The sequence below is a fragment of the Anabrus simplex genome, chromosome 5 (assembly GCF_040414725.1).
Source record: "Anabrus simplex isolate iqAnaSimp1 chromosome 5, ASM4041472v1, whole genome shotgun sequence".
NCBI classification, from domain to species: Eukaryota; Metazoa; Arthropoda; class Insecta; order Orthoptera; family Tettigoniidae; genus Anabrus; species Anabrus simplex.
The window spans coordinates 363,974,580-363,993,906 of record NC_090269.1 but is presented as its reverse complement, the minus strand read 5'-3'; the positions used below and the strand labels follow the sequence as shown (position 1 = coordinate 363,993,906).

At 37.8% G+C, this 19,327-nt stretch overlaps 1 protein-coding gene across 1 annotated transcript in view; it reads right to left on the bottom strand.

Annotated features, from left to right (window-relative positions):
• pea (ATP-dependent RNA helicase pea) overlaps positions 1 to 19,327 on the bottom strand; it is a 149,527-nt gene that overhangs the window by 105,967 nt on the left and 24,233 nt on the right. The window contains exons 4-5 of the mRNA XM_067147677.2: positions 15,355 to 15,910; positions 11,204 to 11,365 (exon numbers count right to left, since the gene is read on the bottom strand). Coding sequence (XP_067003778.2) covers positions 11,204 to 11,365; positions 15,355 to 15,910 — 718 coding nt within the window. The remainder of the gene's footprint in view (positions 1 to 11,203; positions 11,366 to 15,354; positions 15,911 to 19,327) is intronic.

Below are 19,327 nucleotides of genomic sequence, written 5' to 3'. Positions count from 1 at the left end.
AAGCCGATGGAGAAACCAGAAACTGTACAATCTCAGGGCAATGCATGGTCCTTGATATTATACGAATGACACCCAAACCATCTAGATGCAAGGCACTTCAGCTCTGTGGACAATGTGACAATGTGCTATTTTTTTGCTGTTTGCTTTACGTCGCACCGACACAGATATGTCTTATGGCGACGGTGAGATAGGAAAGGCCCAGGAAGTGGCCGTGACCTTGATTAAGGTACAGCCCCGGCATTTGCCTGGCGTGAAAATGGGAATCCACGGAAAACCATATTCAGGGCTGCCGACAGTGGGGCTCGAACCCACTATCTCCCGATTACTGGATACTAGCCGCACTTAAGCGACTGCAGCTATCGAGCTCGGTGTGACAATGTGTGCACATGGAAGGACTTTAGAAGAAGTGAAGATAAAGTTAGCCAGTGCTCTTGAGAGATAAGCTAATTATTACAACCAAAACTATCTGAAGCCTAACCTGGAGAAAAGACAAGTCTGCACTTACCATCTTCACAAAGGGGAGGCCCAACTAAAGTTGACCATCATCTCAAGAAGATTAACCGTTGCCAACTGTGACACACCCCAGTACTCCAGGAGAAGCTTTATTTAGTGGACAGTGCCCCTGCAGAAAAAACTAGAGATCCAGCCTGTTTTGCTCTGGAAGGAAACAGCCTCAATTCAGGAAGGCTATATTTCTATAGAAGAACGGAGTAGGGGGCATCAGTTACTGAATGCCACCTGGAGGACATTAAGAAGACAGCGGTGTCGAAGTGCCGAAGCAATCTTGTGAAGTAGACCTATGCTGCAAATGGAATATGTGACTGAGGAGAAATCCAATCCCCAATACACCTACTCATGTACCATGAGATGAGTGACTCCTGAACTCAGGTAGATCTTATGTTTCCCACAGACAGATGGATAAATTGAGTGCGAGTCCTGGACAAGGAAAGTAAGTAAGAACTGTACAGAAACCCTGTATGTTACAGAGTCTATATTTAAAGATAAAAATTTCATTGTTCCGTATTGAAATTATTGATGTTAAAAATTAAATAACTGGAGGTTCAACCTATTCAATACTCAAAAGAAAGAAACGTAGCAATCACATTTCTATTTAAATGGGACCGGTTTCGACCTTAGTCTAGGTCATCATCAGCCATAAAAAACATGTAAAATGTTTAAGAATGTTGGAGGTCAGTTTTTCACTGTTAGGCACAAAGACACGACATCACATTCTGTTCTGCACAAAGTCACAACATTAACAATCAACTTGCGAAGATCAAAAAGGCTTGAATTCGCAGACGAACAGATCTGTAGATGAAAGCCGCCAGCTCCCGGTGACTACGTGGCACACTCAAGGTCACGCGCTGCGGCCAAACACCAAAGTAGAGTGGAGAACGTTTCGAAGGTCCAGAACCTGTCACGGCTGCGGGAAGCCAAGTACGTATATAAAAATGTACGATGCCAATTAGTATAACCGAATGAGCACCCGTACTCCAGCTAAGATCTTGGTAAACAGTTGATTTGAAAAAACAATTGTAGAGAGAAGAAAAAAATGTAGTAAAAAGCGCAATATCGGAAAACAAATGAAAACTTATATGCACAGTGCGCTATTTAAAAAAAAAAAAAAAAAAAAGCCTTCTCTTACATGGGCCTTAAGATCAAGATCGCTAAATTAAGAAAAGACATCGACTTCCTGAAACAATGCATATCCTACAATCTTACCCCCAAATTTCTTCAAAGTTGTACCAGAAAAAACATTTCTTCTCCTCACATGTTAAAAACCCAAAAAATAACCAACAAAATTTGGCTAAAAAACGAAATTCGTTTCTTATACAAGAAAAAATCATTTTTAAACAACAGATTATACGAAACACATCTAGAAATTGCTAATCTTCTCCCGAGTGCACAATGGAACCTCTTCCTAACTCAAGTAGACGATAAATTATTTCATGTACTGTCAATCAAACAACAAACCCTTGAGAAAAAACTCAAAATTCTCAAGAACAACTCTTCTTCACATAAATTCCAGTTTAAGAACCGTAACACACCCTTCAAAACTATTGAACAATTCCATCCTCCCATCGTAAATCTATCTAAAACAACTCTGAGTGATGATGAAAACTCAATCCTTTCGAAGGGCTTCAAACACAATTGGCCCAATCTTAACACTTTCAATGTAGCCACCAATTTAATTATTGAATCTGAAATAGCCATTAACAAAATGCCAACAGATGAACAAGATGAAATCAGATATGAAGTAAAAAGGAAACTTGAAAAAATCTTCATTAACAATAACAAAAACACTTCTCTTATTAATTATAATAATAATAATAATAATTTAATTAAAGATAATAAAACCATTTCAGATCTTAAAAAGAAAATCAATGACAATAATCTCATTATCACCAAATCTGATAAAGGCAACACTACTGTCATAATGGATAAAACTGACTACTTAGATAAAACCAAAAACTTTTTCAGTGACCCTTCTTTTTCTATAATAAAAAAAGACCCAACCACAAAAATCCAACGCCTACTCAAACATACTTTAAAAAACGTTTCCTTTCTCCTCACAGATCAAGAAAAAACTAAACTAATAAACATGAACCCTGGACTACCCACTGCCAAAGCCCTCCCTAAAATTCACAAAACTAACATTCCTATCCGTCCAATTATCAATTACAGACCCAGTCCCCTATACAACACTTCTAAATTCATCCAAACATTTTTACTAAAAAATTATCGATTTTTATCCAACAAATCTATCAAAAACACTTCTGATCTAATCAACAAATTAAAAAATTTTGAAATCCAACCAAATTTTTCTCTCCATTCTTTTGACATTGTCAACATGTACCCTAGTATTCCAATTCCAAAATTATTCCCCATTATAAACAACAACCTAAACAAATTCAGTAACCTAAGCAAACTTGAAATTCAAGACTTCATGTCTATTTTAAAATTAGTTCTCAACAATAATTATTTTACCTTTGACAACACCATTTATCAACAAGATGGCTTGGCTATGGGCTCACCTGCTTCTGGCATTCTTGCTGAAATTTACCTCGACTTCTTAGAAAACACAAGAATTAATAATAATAATAATTTCTCCAACATCCTCTTTTGGGCGAGATATGTCGACGACACATTGGTAATATTAAATGAGGAATCAACCAACGCAGCCTCTACACTTCTTCATCTCAACAACTTAGACACTAACATTAAATTCACCCTCGAATCAGAACACAACCAAACTCTTAATTTTCTAGACCTAACTATTACTAGACATCCTTCTTCTTTATCTTACAAAATTTTCAGAAAACCAACCCAAACAGCAACTACAATAAGACAAGATTCTTCGCACCCCCAAGCTCATAAACGTGCTACTTATAACAGCTTAATTTTTCGTGCCTTCAACACCCCTATGTCCAAAAAAGATTTAAATAATGAATTAAACACCATCCGCAACATTGCTAAATTTAATGGCTTTAACAACTCCTTCATTAACCGCATCATCAACAAATTCAAACACCGTCCAAAAACCACTTTATCTAAAGACACAATAAAACCAACTGCTTTTTCCACCTTCACTTTTACTCAGGATGCTTATAAAATAACTAATATCTTTAAAAAACATAATATGAAAATTTCTTTTAGAACTAACAATAGAAGTCTTGATATCTTACACAACTCTAAATCTCTAAATAAGTCTAATGCCTTTTCTAAATCTGGTGTATACAGATTTAAATGCAACAACTGCAGTTCCTCCTACGTCGGACAAACTGGCCGCAACTTCAATATCAGGTACTCTGAACATGTCAACGCCATTAAATACAACAGATTCTCTGCCATAGGACAGCACATACAAGACTCCAAACATAATTTCACCAGTATTGACAATGACATAAACATACTTAAAATCATTAACAAAGGCCCCCTCTTAAACATTACTGAAAATTGCTTTATCCACCTTGACCAGTACTTCAACCCTAATTTCAATTTAAACGACATTTCTGAAAAACCCAATATCCTTTTTGACTTCCTAATTCTTCTTCTCAAAAATTCCAAATTCCAAAACCCCAATTCTATTTCCCATGTCTTACATAGTTCCCACCCACATTTTCTACCTCCAATAACCCACCCTCCTAACCCACCTTAAACTACCCCTCCTTCATTTCCCCATTTTATCTTTCCTCATTACCATCTAACTTCAATTTCTTTCTTTTATTCTTTCTCTTATTTCACTATCACTCTTCCTCGTTTAATTTATTCTCCTCTTTCAAAAATTTTTGTCTTGCGCCAACTTCGACTACTTCAATCATAACCTAAATTTTTTTTTTTTTTTTTTTTTTTAAATAGCGCACTGTGCATATAAGTTTTCATTTGTTTTCCGATATTGCGCTTTTTACTACATTTTTTTCTTCTCTCTACAATTGTTTTTTCAAATCAACTGTTTACCAAGATCTTAGCTGGAGTACGGGTGCTCATTCGGTTATACTAATTGGCATCGTACATTTTTATATACGTACTTGGCTTCCCGCAGCCGTGACAGATTCTGGACCTTCGAAACGTTCTCCACTCTACTTTGGTGTTTGGCCGCAGCGCGTGACCTTGAGTGTGCCACGTAGTCACCGGGAGCTGGCGGCTTTCATCTACAGATCTGTTCGTCTGCGAATTCAAGCCTTTTTGATCTTCGCAAGTTGATTGTTAATGTTGTGACTTTGTGCAGAACAGAATGTGATGTCGTGTCTTTGTGCCTAACAGTGAAAAACTGACCTCCAACATTCTTAAACATTTTACATGTTTTTTATGGCTGATGATGACCTAGACTAAGGTCGAAACCGGTCCCATTTAAATAGAAATGTGATTGCTACGTTTCTTTCTTTTGAGTATTGAATAGGTTGAACCTCCAGTTATTTAATTTTTAACATACAGAGTCTATAGTTAGAAATATATAGATACGAGGTGAATCAGTTGCCCCTACCAAAAATTAGTTCTGCAGTCCAACAAACAAATGAACTTGTGAGTGTGATATTTCTCTGCTAGCATCCTGCATGGTACTAATGCACCTAATGCATTGTAAGCACTTCCTGCAAATAATTCTGAACACTACTGTTGTAAGTCTAGTAATGTCTCCCTCAGCTGAACCGGAAGACAAGTGATGGTCGCGACATGTGAACGTACAAAGAGAAAGAATGTGCAGCAGAAGTAAGTGTAGCCATTTGTCTATTGCTGTTGAGCACCATGTTGGAAGTGATGGAAAGGAAATTTATGTACTTACAACTTACTGTATATAAGAATACTGAATATTGTTCTATGTTATTTGATTAAATGATTAGTATTTGCACAGATGTGTGTGTACAGTTTCTTGATGATGATGATGCTTGTTGTTTTAAGGGGCCTAACATAGAAGGTCATCGGCCCCGTACAGTTTCTTAGTATGTTGTAATGAGATATACAAGGTATGGTGTTTTAGAGATTCCTAGGAAAGGAAATTGATGCACGTTACCAGTACTCATGAAGGTAACAACTAGCAGCAGAAGTGGGGTCATTTTTGGACAGGGCTGATGACCTAGATGTTAGGCCCTTTTAAATACAAGCAAGCATCTTTGGACAATTTGTGACAATTAAAAAGATAGTAAGATATAAGGAAGATAATAAAAGTAATGACGGCTTTGATGAAAGTGAGAATGAACAATCTAAAAGTTGCCAATCTGAAGCACGAGCTGGAAGAATGCGATGAGGATATTTCTGAAACCGAGGCCGTATTACAGTCACAACTTCAAGCAGCAATAGAAACAGATCAAGACATTTTTGAAATAGTGGTCGATGCTAACAGCCTTGTACAAATGTTAGAAGAGAAGTTCTAAAAAACATGCCAAACATTTTAGGTTATTGGAGGAAAAGATTGCAGAATGTTCTCAGAAGCAAAAAATTATAGACTGTCAAAAACTAAAATCACTGAAATTCATAAAGAACTTACAAGAGTAGAAATTGATGTAGGGTGTAAAATAACAGCTATTGAAGACCAATTAGCATCACTGGGGAAGGAAACCATACAAGTGAACAGGCCTACCACTGAATTCAGAACAGGATCATAGAATGTTGCAGGGACCGTGCATGTGAAACCACCACCTTGCGATGGCAAAACTCCATGGTCCACATATCGAAGCAATTTTAGGCCACAGCCACTGATGATAGGTGGAATACAGAAGAAAAGGCACTGCCTTAGTTATTGTGCTGCAAGGTGATGCCTTGGATATACTCCAAGAGAACTACAATTCTTTGGTAGCCCTTCAGAGCGTGATAAACACATGCAACAAGTTTACTACAGTCAACTTCGTAGCATATGTCAGAAGTGTGGCGAGACACTACAAGAATTTCAGGCAGACATCCCACGTCTTGCTCATATGGCTTATCCTTCAGCTCCAAACGATTTCATAGTACATCTGTCTTTAGAGACTTTTGTGATGGGTATAACCAACCCAGAATTGCAATGAGCTCCTTGTTTAGCGCACCCAAATATGTTAAATGATGCGTTAGCTCATGCGTTGGAATTTGATGCTGCTACACTAACCTCGAGAGTACAGGCTCAGCTTCCAACAGCTCTAGACAAGACGATAGAGAGAATTGTTTTGAAAACCCTGTCCAGTAAGGGTGGACTACCTTGAAGACAGGAGATGCGCTGCTGAAATTGTGGTGAGCTTGGACATGTCAGAAGTTGCTGCCACAAAGATTTGAAGTTTCAGGAAAACTAAAAAGGGCAAGTGCTAACGGGTGGGCACTGCAGATCAGAGAAAGGTGGTCCATGTCATTTCAATGATGTGTCAGTTGAATAGCAGCCTTGTTAGCAGATTGGTAAATGGTTTGACTAGTGCTATACTACTGGACACTGGAGCCACCACCACAATTATGAAGGAGGACACCGTAGAAGGAGACCGCACATCTACAAAAGTTTTATTGAAAACTGCAACTGGCGAGACAAGTTTATTCTTGGGATAGTCATAATGAATAAATCTGAACACATTTTGGACCTGAAATGAGGATGCTTAAAATTCGCAAACAAAGAAGTCGTTCCTCATGAATGAAGTAGACCAACCATTCGAATAGTTTTAAGTACAGATGAGGTACTTCTTCCCAGAAGCGATGTTACTGTGGGTCAAATGGATAACACAGACCAGGAAGTGACAAGAATGTTGAGCCCGTAACCAAAGAGGAAGTCCATCCCACTAGTATTGGTGGGAAGAGCTGTTGTTAATGTTAAGAGACCCACTCCAATCAGAATGATGAATCCAAATGATTTTCCAGTATCACTGAAGAGACACACTCAGGTGGCCTGTTATAACCCGGTATCAACCATTGTTTGCAGGGCGACAACAAAAGATACCCAGGATGTTGGTCACCATTCAAAATTAACTGAGACCTAGCAGTTCAGACATGCTAAGCTGATGCAGGGTCAAAAGGCCAAAGTTGATGAAATGGTGGTCAAATATCAAGATTTTTTCGCAATCGAGACATGTCTGTATGGCAGGATGAGTGTCGTGATACATAAAATCAACACTGGAAGTACATAACCAATCAGATAGCACTCATGACACTTGCCAATATCAAGAAGAGAGGAGGTTGAAAGAACAGTCTGTGACAAGTATAAGCAGAGTGTCATTGAACGATGTAGTAGTCCTAAGAATAATCAGCTGAACTTTTTATAAGTGTTTTAAAGTATTCCATTACACAAGAAACACGTGTGTGTGTGTTTTTTGTTTGTTTCCAAAATAAGGTTATATACTGATGATGTTTTATGTATAGCTGAATGATGTTAGATCTTAAGATATGAGGAATCTTGCTTTATAAGATAGAAATCACCGATAAAGGGAGTTGGGGCTCCCAAAACATGTATGAGTGAAATAACTGTACAAAATTAGGTACTTGATAATATATTGACAGGGCAGACCAAACCATCACCGTAGTATATTTATATGAACTTAGTCAATACAGACCAACTAAGGACCAAAAATAGTCAAATTTGTTGAACCTAGTAGTCCTTGGACATTATTTTAGTGAAGAAAATGGACGGATGAACCAGTTTTTGTGTGAATCGTTTCAAATTGTGTTGTGATCCATACTGACAGTTATCAATTACAAAATACTTCTTTGTTTTGTTTAAGGGCAAACTAACCAATACTTGTTTTACTCATGAGTTACAATTGGTCAGAACATGTTTCGGCTTGTTTCAAGCCATTATCATCTGCTGACAAATACTGTAATTAATGGTAAAAAAATAATCATTCTCTTATAAACTAAAAGACATACATTAAACAACACACATTAAACATCTGGACCTTCATGAGTATTTTAAAATTAATGTCTCTTGAAAAAAGTGAAATGTCATATTAAAAACCAATGCACATAAAAATATCTGACCCTTCTTAATAATCCTTAAGATTAATGTATCTTAAGAAGAATGTCATGTTAAAAGCTCTGTCCTCTGTTGCATCATAAGCACTTGTTTGATTAATTATCAAAAATATACTATCCAAATGACGCATGAGAGAAATGACATGTACCACTTTTATCACAATTATCACTCTCCATGTTAAAGAATGTGTCTTGTTCAATGGAATGAGGCTAGAACATATTAAAATCACTGCACAGGAAATCCTTAACATTTTTTCCCCTACAAGTTGCTTTACATTGCTCCAACACAGATAGGTCTTATGGCAATGATGGGATGGGATAGGAAAGGACTAGGAGAGGGAAGGAAGTGGCAGTGGCCCCAGCATTTGGCTGATGTGAAAATGGGAAAACCATTTTCAGGGCTGCCAACAAAGGATTTTGAACCCACTATCTCCCCAATGCAAGCTCACAGCTGCGCACCCCTTAGCGTACAGCCAACTTCCTTGGCCCTTAAAATCGAGTGATGAGTCAGGGTCAAATCGTCGTCAGTATGTCCACCATTAAATTGAAACAAGAAATAAAGTGGTTCAACCTATTCAATACAAGTAAATAAGAAATGTAGTGTTACATTCTTATCTGGTTAAAAACGGTACCGGTTTCGACCACCAATCTGGGTCATCATCAGCCGATTAAAAATACAAAAACAATGCATAGGAAAAACAAAAATTAAGGATAAGTCTTTCACAAAAGCAGTTCAAGAAGTAATATAAGACAATAAGGATTAGCACTGCGCGATTTTAAAACATAAAATCCAGAAGAAGTCGAGGATCAGTCACTTGTATGTAGCAAGGCGCAAGTCCATGAAGAGTAGCACAACACACGCAATGTCCGGCACTGTGCCTTAAAATGTTTACAAGAAGAGGTGAACAGTTCATTGAACAAGCCTCCAAACACTGCCAGGCCCGAAGTCACATCACGATTTAATAAAAATGAAGTCCCAAAACTGTGCAGAGGTCAAAGACCAGTCGCTTAAATAAAGTAAGATACTAGCTCCTGAAGATCAGCGCAACATACGCAATGTCCAGCAATGTGCTTTTAATTGCCCATGAAACTCGGTGAATAACTAAAAGAACAAGCCTGCAAATGCTTCAGTCATGAAAATACATAATACAAGTTAATATTGTAATGGTTATAGCGTCCGCCATGCCAACTTGCTATCGGCCCCACCCCCCTTGCGCTCGACCGCGCCAATCACAAGCACCGATCAAGTGCTGGACGGGCCCTTCTCTCTTCTGTCCGTGGTCGCGCCGCATGGGACAATGGAAATTACTCAACTATTAATCTGGAGTCTTCCATCTCACAAGGTTCCTGGATTCATCGAGCATCCGGACTGTTCTAGAAGGGCTGGCGCAGGTATATAAGAGCAGTTACTTGCCTGCAGTCAGTGAGTGAGAGTTAGATGGAGTGAGTGTGTGAGGAGTGAGATTGAGTTTGCTGGTGTGAGTTAGGGAAGAGCGCAGTCAGTAATAGCCTGGGCTGAGATATCAGCCTGATGGAGTATCTGCCTGTTGGAGCTGAGGACTCGTTCCTGTTTCCCTGATGTCGTGTGTGCGAGTCCCTTGAGGCCGGCTGCTGGAGAAGAACCTGGGGTGTTCTGGAGCAGCACAAAGGGAACACTGGGTGCCGACGTGTGCAGACTGCGAACGGGGTTCGACGGGTTGAGTGAACAGCGGATACTATCCCGACCTGCGAGACTGACGTGTAGGCTGTGGACCGTGACAGCACTAATGAGTGTGACTGAGTGGCTGAGTGAGTGTAGTGTAAATAATCGATGACTGTGTGTGTGTCATTGTAGATGGAACATGGGAAACTAAGAGAGAGAGCGCGAACCGTGTAAGTGTGTAACCATGTTACTTGTGTAAGTTGTAAGCTCGGCTATCGTCTGTGTGTGTGTAAATGTGTAATTGTAGTGCTTAGATAATAAATCTTAGAAATAGGACGCTACCAGGTTCTGTACTCATTTATTTACCCCGCCAACACGTAACAATATAATTGAAGTATATATCAATGTTAACAGGATGTTTTCGTATTTTTAATCCGCTGATGATGACCCAGACTGGTGGTCGAAACCGGTACCGCTTCTAACCAAATAAGAATGTAACACTACATTTCTTTTTTACTTGTATTGAATAGGTTGAACCACTTTATTTCTTGTTTCAATTTAAGTGGGATACAGTTCAATACGGAACATTATGAAATTTTTATCTTTAAAGTCCACCGTTGTCCAGGAGAAAGAATGCTAGAAGGCTGCCTTAAAAACCAACTGTACAGCATGGGAGTGGAAGCCCTATGGTTTGGGGCTGTTTCGATAACAATAAGGTGGGAGACTTGGCGAGAGTGGAAGGTATCTTGAGGAAGGAGCAGTACCATCACATTCTATCGAGCAATGCAGTGCATCTGGAACTCAACTTATTGGAAAACCCACGTGTTTCTTTCTTCCTTGTGTGTAATCTAACCACATGAACTTAAATGGGAAGTTTCCTATACTTATAAATATTTTGCTTCCATTAGCTTTCTTACCTAAGATATGTTCACATTTAAATTGTTTTGTACATCAGTCAATTTTCTCTGTGTGTTTCAATATAAAAAGTATAAAACCAAGATTGCAACATATTTAAAAAGTACATTGTGGTATTATTAAGATGTAAAAAGGATTGATGGGGATTGATTAAATTAAAATCAATGTCTGCTTGATGATTTTATGAGTACAGGTTCTACAAAGTAAAAAAAAAAAAAAAAAGTATCATACCTTCACTTTATGACCCCTGGCCACAACATCAGACACATTGGTAACTCTTCCTTCCCTTCGAAGTTGTGAAATATGAACCAAGCCTTCCCAACGACGACGCAGTCCTTCCAACTGTACAAAGCAGCCAAATGGGACGATATTGGCAACCTTCCCAGAATAAATCTGAAACATAAATGAACAGCTCAACCAATGTATTCATTCTTGAATAACATGTTACATCAAACTCTCATTGTATTTAAATCTGAGAGAGCTCAATTTGTATGACTGGCATGTTTTTAACAAGTATCGTTTAACGGGACTCCACTGTATACATAAAAGATTTGCATTGAGGGCTATCACCCAGGAGGCAGATTCCCTATCAATTGTCTACCTAGTCTTTTCTTTCGATTACAAAGAAGTTAGAAATTTAACAAGCCTTTATAAATTATTCCAATCCCTAATTCCTTTTAATATAAATTAATATTTGCCCCAATCTGTCCCCTTCAATTCCAACTTTATCTTCATATTATGTTCTTTCCTACCTTTAAAAGCTCCACTCAAGCTTATTTGCCTACTAATGTCATTCGACACCTTCTGTCCACTGGCAGATCAGAACATACTGCTGAGTCAAGCAGTTCATCTCCTTACTTCCACCCCACCCTAAAGTTTGGACAATTTTTGTAACACTACTCTCCTATTGGAAATCACCCAGAAAAAATGGGTTGCTTTCCTTTGTAGTTCTAGAATCAAAAAATTGTGGTAGGGGACCCATACATTGGAATCATACTCTAACTGGGGTCTTACCAGAGACTTGTATGCTCTCTTTTTTACATCCTTACTTCAACCACTAAATACCCTCATAAACACATGAAAAGATCTGTAACCTTTATGTACAACCTGGTTAATGTGATTACCCTAACAAATATCTTTCCTTATATTAACACCTAGTTACTTACAGTGATCCCCATGAAGTACTATCACCGTATCAACACCATAATTAAAACTGAGAGGACTTTCCTTCTTGGTGAAACTTACTACTTGACTTCTCATCCCAAAGTTTGCAGTTCATCTCACAACATTCTTGAGGTCTTTTTGTAGTCACTCACAACCCTAGAGAAAGCGGCACAGTTCCTACACTGAAACTCCGCAGAGTTGCTCGTGAGTATGGTAGAAGTTTAACGCATTTAATGATAAACTTACAAATGCAAAATATTTGGGGTGCGCTGATTACACCGGCCTACGAAGATTTTACAAGTAAAGGGTGAAACATGTACCTATGACTTTTATGTATTATGTATAAATTTTAACTACATGAAATAGTGGATTATATTGTATTGTATTGAACAGGTGGATCTTTGAATGTTATAATAATATTTGAGATCTACGACGATTTTCCGGCAAAAGTCATTGTATGTGATATACGTTACATTTAATGTCCTTATGTTAAAAAGTAATACCAGTTGTTTCGTATCATGTACAGATTTGTCACAAGTCCACCTCATGTTTATGCTAATGGAGCTTCGTTATTGTAAATGAGGTTTGGATTGGTTATATGGAATGCAGGTATGGATATGTCTGAGAGAAAATATTGTATGTGCTCTGTTTTGGAGGGGAGTAGGTAATCAGACAGGAACACCGGAAGAACAATTAGAACAGTTGCAGTTCGCGCATGCACAATGTCAAACACCAAGATCGCGTTTCTCCATAGTCTGAGAGGAGAATATGAGAATGTGTGTCACGCCTTTGTCTACAAGTTACAACGTGGACTTGAAGTTGATTGAGTGAATAAATGAGTTAGTTTGTATTAAAATGGCAAGTGGCAGTGATGTTCAGAGGCGAAAATGTGTGAACAATCCCAACTCTTTCTGTTATATATGTGGCCAGTATACAATTAAAGGCCAGAAGCAAAATATTACACCATTTATAAAAAACCTGTACTGGCATATTTTATCATGAAGTTAGGTGATCAGGACAAGAATTTTGCACCCCATACTGTGTGTAAAATGTGTGTAGAAAACCTGCATCAATGGTACAATGGGTTGTTGCCGTCAATGGCATTCAGAATCCCAATGGCTTGGCGGGAACAAAGAAATAATTTTGATGAATGTTATTTTTTGTGTATGTTAAGTGTCCAGGTTCAATACGAAAAACAAAAAGCACATTGTGTATCCCTGCCTTCCAACTCCCATAATCGCCGTACCACATGGACCCGATGTTCCTGTCCCAAAACCACCAATACGGTTACCAGAGAATATGCCTTCATCATCTTCAAGTGCAGAGGATGGTGATGATGATGATACCTTTGTACCGGATGTTGAGGATAAAACTCCACGTCTTTATAATCAGTGTGATTTAAATGATTTGGTGCATGACCTAGGCCTCACTAAAGAAAAGAGTGAACTTTTAAGATCAAGATTAAAAGAGAGAATTTTTTTACTTCCTGGGACAAATTCATATTGTTAAAGAAATTGGGAGAAAGAAGTCTGGCAGATTTTTGTTCACCAAAACGAACCTATGTTTTGCTGTGTTATCCCTGGCTTGATTCGTCATCTTGGAACTATTTACCAAGCAAAGGACTGGCGTCTATTTATTGATACCAGTAAAAGAAGTCTCAAAGGTGTTCTTCTGCACAATGGAAACAAACTTGCTTCAGTACCGGTCACCCATTCAACATCTCTTTGTGAAAACTATCACAATTTATCTATGGTGTTGCAGAAACTGAACTACAATGAACACAGATGGTTACTGTGTACGGTACCATATTAGGGCAGCAAGGAGGATATACAAAGTTCCTGTGTATTCTGTGTGAGTGGGACTCTCGGGACAGAGTGCGTCACTGGTTAGTGTCTGAGTTGACCCAAGAGGAAACACTTCATGTCTGGAGAAAAAAACATTGTAAATTGTCCATTAATTGATCCTCAAAGTGTGTTATTGCCCCCTTTACATATTAAATTGGGAATTATGAAGCAGTACGTGAAGAGTTTGGATAGAGGCAGTCACTACTTTCGGTACTTCTGTCAGAAATTTCCAGGACTGTCAGATGCCAAAATTAAGGAAAGTATTTTTGACAGCCCCCAAATTCAGAAATTTATGAAGGATCCGACATTCAGCACGACGACGAACGAAACATAGTTTCACGCATGGGAATCATTCAAGGATTTTTGTAGCAAATTCCTGGGTAATGTTAAAGATGTCAACTACCAACAGATTGTGGAAACCATGCTTGTACAACTTCCAGAAATTGAGTTGCCACATGAGCTTAAAATTACAATTCCTGCACAATCATCTGGATTATTTTCCTGAAAATTTAGGAGCATTCGGCGAAGAACACGGCGAGCAGTTCCATGAAGATCTAAAACAAATGGAACGAAGGTATCAGGGGCAATGGAACATCTCCATGATGTTAGCTTACTGTTCATGTCTAGTGCGAGATAACACTACTGAGACGCAAATCAACACAGCATTCATTCCCATCAAAGTGCAGCAAACAATAGTGTTCTTGTAGTGTGATTCATACATTCTAGCAATGGACATGTTACTTCTTTGTATATTAATTGCAATTTGATCATGTCCCATTAAAATTACATATATTCTCTATTATGGTGTTTTCTATCGAAATTACAATATGTCAAATTTGGATTTCAAATAGCAAAAGAATTTTAAGTGATAGGCAAAAAAGGTTTACATATTTGAAATCAGCACACCCAAATTAGGGTAAATCACCTCTTCAACCTTTCGCCGGAGATAATGTTTTTTTTTTTTTTTTTTTTTTTTTTGCAGGCCAGTGTCATTTGAGTACAGTATATACAGTACAGTATAAGACAACAGACCTACACAGTATCAGAGTGTCTATTTATTCAAATAACCCCTCCCACTGGAGACACTTCAGATTAAATAATCATGACACTTCAAGTACAGTATCTGTAAACTAAAGCTTTCACTGCAATAACATTTTTCTTTTTAAAACAGAAGTAAAACAGAAGTACTGTTACAAAATATCCATGTTAAATGTTCACATAGAACAATTTTAAATACAGGTAATACACAATGAAATAATGACATGCTTATTATATGCTTTTATATTATTATTTTTGTTTACATAATCCTGTTATTTATTTCAAATGGTCAATAACTACTGGTAATTCCTAATCATTAAGTATTGTAACTCATACCTTTCCAAGTTCTGGTTCAGTGGCTGCGGATGACTCTCCAGGAAATTCACCTCCTTTCTTATCCTTCTCTTCACTCCCAGAACGATTCTTCCTCCGTTTACTACTAGGACTACCACATTCTTCTCTATCTCTCCCCCTGCCTTTCCTATCATGACTTCGGCTCCGTCGCTTCACTTTTGTATCGCGGCTTCTACTCCGATCTCTGTGAGAATGGCCTCGCTTTTCACTACGATCTTTACTCCTACTTCGACCTCTATTCCTGTTCCTACTTCTGCTACGGTCTCTTCTCCTATCTTTACTTCGTTCTCTCAATTTGTCTTTACTTCGGCTGTAATCCTTACCACGCTCCCTACTTCTACTTCGACCTCGATGTCCATCAAGAGTCTTTTCTTTACTTCGTCCGTCACTTTTGACAACAGAACTTCTGTCCTTCTCCTGCTTTGTAATTTGACTTGACTTCTCACGAGTCCTGTCTACTTTGTCACTGTTTATATCGGAATTGTCTCCCGTATCACTTGAACTGTCAACAACTGGCTCCTTCTTTATCTTTGCAGAGCTGAAAATGACAATCAATTATTAATAATGAACATTTCTTTAATACAATATTTGAAGCGCCTCCTTGAAAAATGCAGGAAGTGGCACTTATGACACTATTGGGAAATCAAGAAAACCAGTGACAAGATTTAACTGCAGTATTTGAAATAATTAGTCATCAACATCACAACAAACACACATAATATATTCTACTCTCTCCAAAAGAAATATACAGTAATTTATACAACGTTATTCACCTGAAGATGTTACACTGAAATGACTCCTAATTCATTGAAGAGATCAATATTCTGTTTTCATATTCGAAAATGGAATTACGGAGCTCGTAAAACATTGGAGTATGATCTTCCATGGGATTATTGATAAATGAGATATTTACACCAACTTTAAAAATAAAATAAAAGACAGAACTATAGTAACTTCTGCCCCTGGCAAAAAAGTTAATACTGTTATGAGTTCAAGGTAGGAAAGATCATGTTAGAATTCGAGAGGGCAAATTGGGGCTAATATTCATTTACAGGAAAAGGAATTAGGGACTGGAATTATTTACCCAGGGAAATGTTGGATAAATTTCCAAGTTCTTTGAAATAATTTAAGAAAGGATTCGGTAAACAACTGATAGGGAATCTGCCACCTGGACAACAGCCCTAAATATAGATCGATGATGACCGATTGAGATGTAATAAATTCATAAATTGGACAATTAGGACTACCTTTTGAAATATCAATAATACTTCTACCTGAAATTTTAGTGGCTTAGAGCGGGATCTGGTATTACCATATCAGACCATTCACTGGTGCAAAGTCTTGCTGACAGGTGGTGGTGATTATTGTTTTAAGGGGAAGTACAACTAGGCAAACATCCTCTATACAACACTAATCACACAGAAAAAATTGAAGGGATCTGACACTTAAAAAAAATGAAGATAACGGCATAAGAAAGACAGGGGCAACAAAGGGCATGAAAATGAAAGACTCCCTAGCCTCCATACATAATACCATTGAGGTCAGAAAAAACAAGAACTGACCAAGGAGGGTCGGATAGGATAGATGAAAGTGAAGAGCCTTGCACAGGTAAGTGGAAGCAATGCTACAACCCAGCTTGATGTATCCACAAAGACGCACATAAAATGCTGTCAGTTGGTACACTTATTTATGTAGAATTTATTTACACATTACAAGTTAAACACGCACAACCCAAATCAAAGGTCACAACTACACAACGCTAAGCGTGTGGCCAACTTGCTTGGTAAAAGTAAATGAATAATCTCCGAGTTAGACTTTGGGCTGACATAGGAATTTAATACGGTGTCACCTGATTAATTGTTATGACATTTAGGCATTGCATTTAGAGAAATGGTAGGCAACAAGTTTTTCCCTTTATGCAGTAAAGCTATCTGATTCTCTGCTCATGGTCAATCGCTAGTTGACAGTAGGTGGAATTTTCACAAAAGTAGTAGATACAAATAAGGCAGGAGACGTTTGAAAAGAAGCTCCTCAATTAGTGATCATTACACAAAATGTTTCTATTTTGTTAAGTGCTCAAAGTGTTGACCATCAATGGCAGTGCACAATTATATTTGCAGGACATGTGTTATCCAATGTGGCAGTTATGTCCAAATTCTTGATACGATATTCTACTATCTATCAATATTCGTATAACATTTCATATTCATGAACCACCTAAAACACAATAAAAAGGCTTTGGTTAAATTTTGTTGTTTCTTCACTCCTCAGGTCACATGTAGACTACCGTACTCTCAAAACAGTAACAATAATGCTTTAGTTATCTTACTTTGTAACCAAATTTACATATGATAACAATGACATTTACAATAAGATACAAAAGTTGAAAACTAGAAAAGCGGCTGGAATTGATAAGATTTCTGAGGATATACTAAAGACAATGGGTTGGGATATAGTACCATATCTGAAGTACTTATTTGATTATTGTTTGGTCGGAGGAGCTATACCTGATGAATGGAGAGTTGCTATAGTAACCCCTGTGTATAAAGGAAAGGGTGATAGACATAAAGCTGAAAATTACAGGCCAGTAAGTTTGACATGCATTGTATGTAAGCTTTGGGAAGACATTCTTTCTGATTATATTAGACATGTTTGTGAAATTAATAACCGATTCGATAGAAGGCAGTTTGGTTTTAGGAAAGGTTATTCCACTGAAGCTCAACTTGTAGGATTCCAGCAACATATAGCAGATATCTTGGATTCAGGAGGTCAATGGACTGTATCGCGATTGACCTATCTAAAGCATTTGATAGGGTGGATCATGGGAGACTACTGGCAAAAATGAGTGCAATTGGACTAGACAAAAGAGTGACTGAATGGGTTGCTATATTTCTAGAAAATAGATCTCAGAGAATTAGAGTAGGTGAAGTTTTATCTGACCCTGTAATAATTAAGAGAATTCCTCAAGGCAGTATTATCGGACCTTTATGTTTTCTTATATATACAAATGATATGAGTAAAGGAGTGGAATCAGAGGTAAGGCTTTTTGCGGATGATGTTATTCTCTATAGAGTAATAAATAAGTTACAAGATTGTGAGCAACTGCAATGTGACCTCGAAAATGTTGTGAGATGGACAGCAGGCAATGGTATGTTGATAAACGGGGTTAAAAGTCAGGTTGTGAGTTTCACATATAGGAAAAGTCCTCTCAGTTTTAATTACTGCGTTGATGGGGTGAAAGTTCCTTTTGGGGATCATTGTAAGTATCTAGGTGTTAATATAAGGAAAGATCTTCATTGGGGTAATCACATAAATGGGATTGTAAAGAAAGGGTATAGATCTCTGCACATGGTTATGAGGGTGTTTAGGGGTTGTAGTAAGGATGTAAAGGAGAAGGCATGGATTGGAATAACTTACCAAGGGAGATGTTCAATAAATTTCCAATTTCTTTGAAATCATTTAGGAAAAGGCTAGGAAAACAACAGATAGGGAATCTGCCACCTGGGCGACTGCCCTAAATGCAGATCAGTATTGATTGAACACTATTATTTTTATTTATTTCAAAAACATAAAACCCCCCTTTCCTGTCTCTAGTTCCCCTGTTATATATAAAAAATGAACACTCAAGGGATACATCACATCGTATTTACAAAACATAATTCCAATTGTGTGGCTGGGATCGTGACGACCAAGACCTAGGGTGTCAACAAGACCTTGTCTGTCTGATATGACAATACCAACACCTACTTTTGGCCACTAAAATATAAAGTTAAAGTATTATTAATATTTTAAAAAATAACTGTCCAATGTATGAATTAATTACATGTCTCAATTTATAACAGATCATAGCCATTATCTTCTCAGTCCTAGGTATGGCATTCGACTGGTGTGACAATGGAAAATTATGGAAAACTATCATAAGGGCTGCCTACAGTGGGAGTAGAACCCACTATCT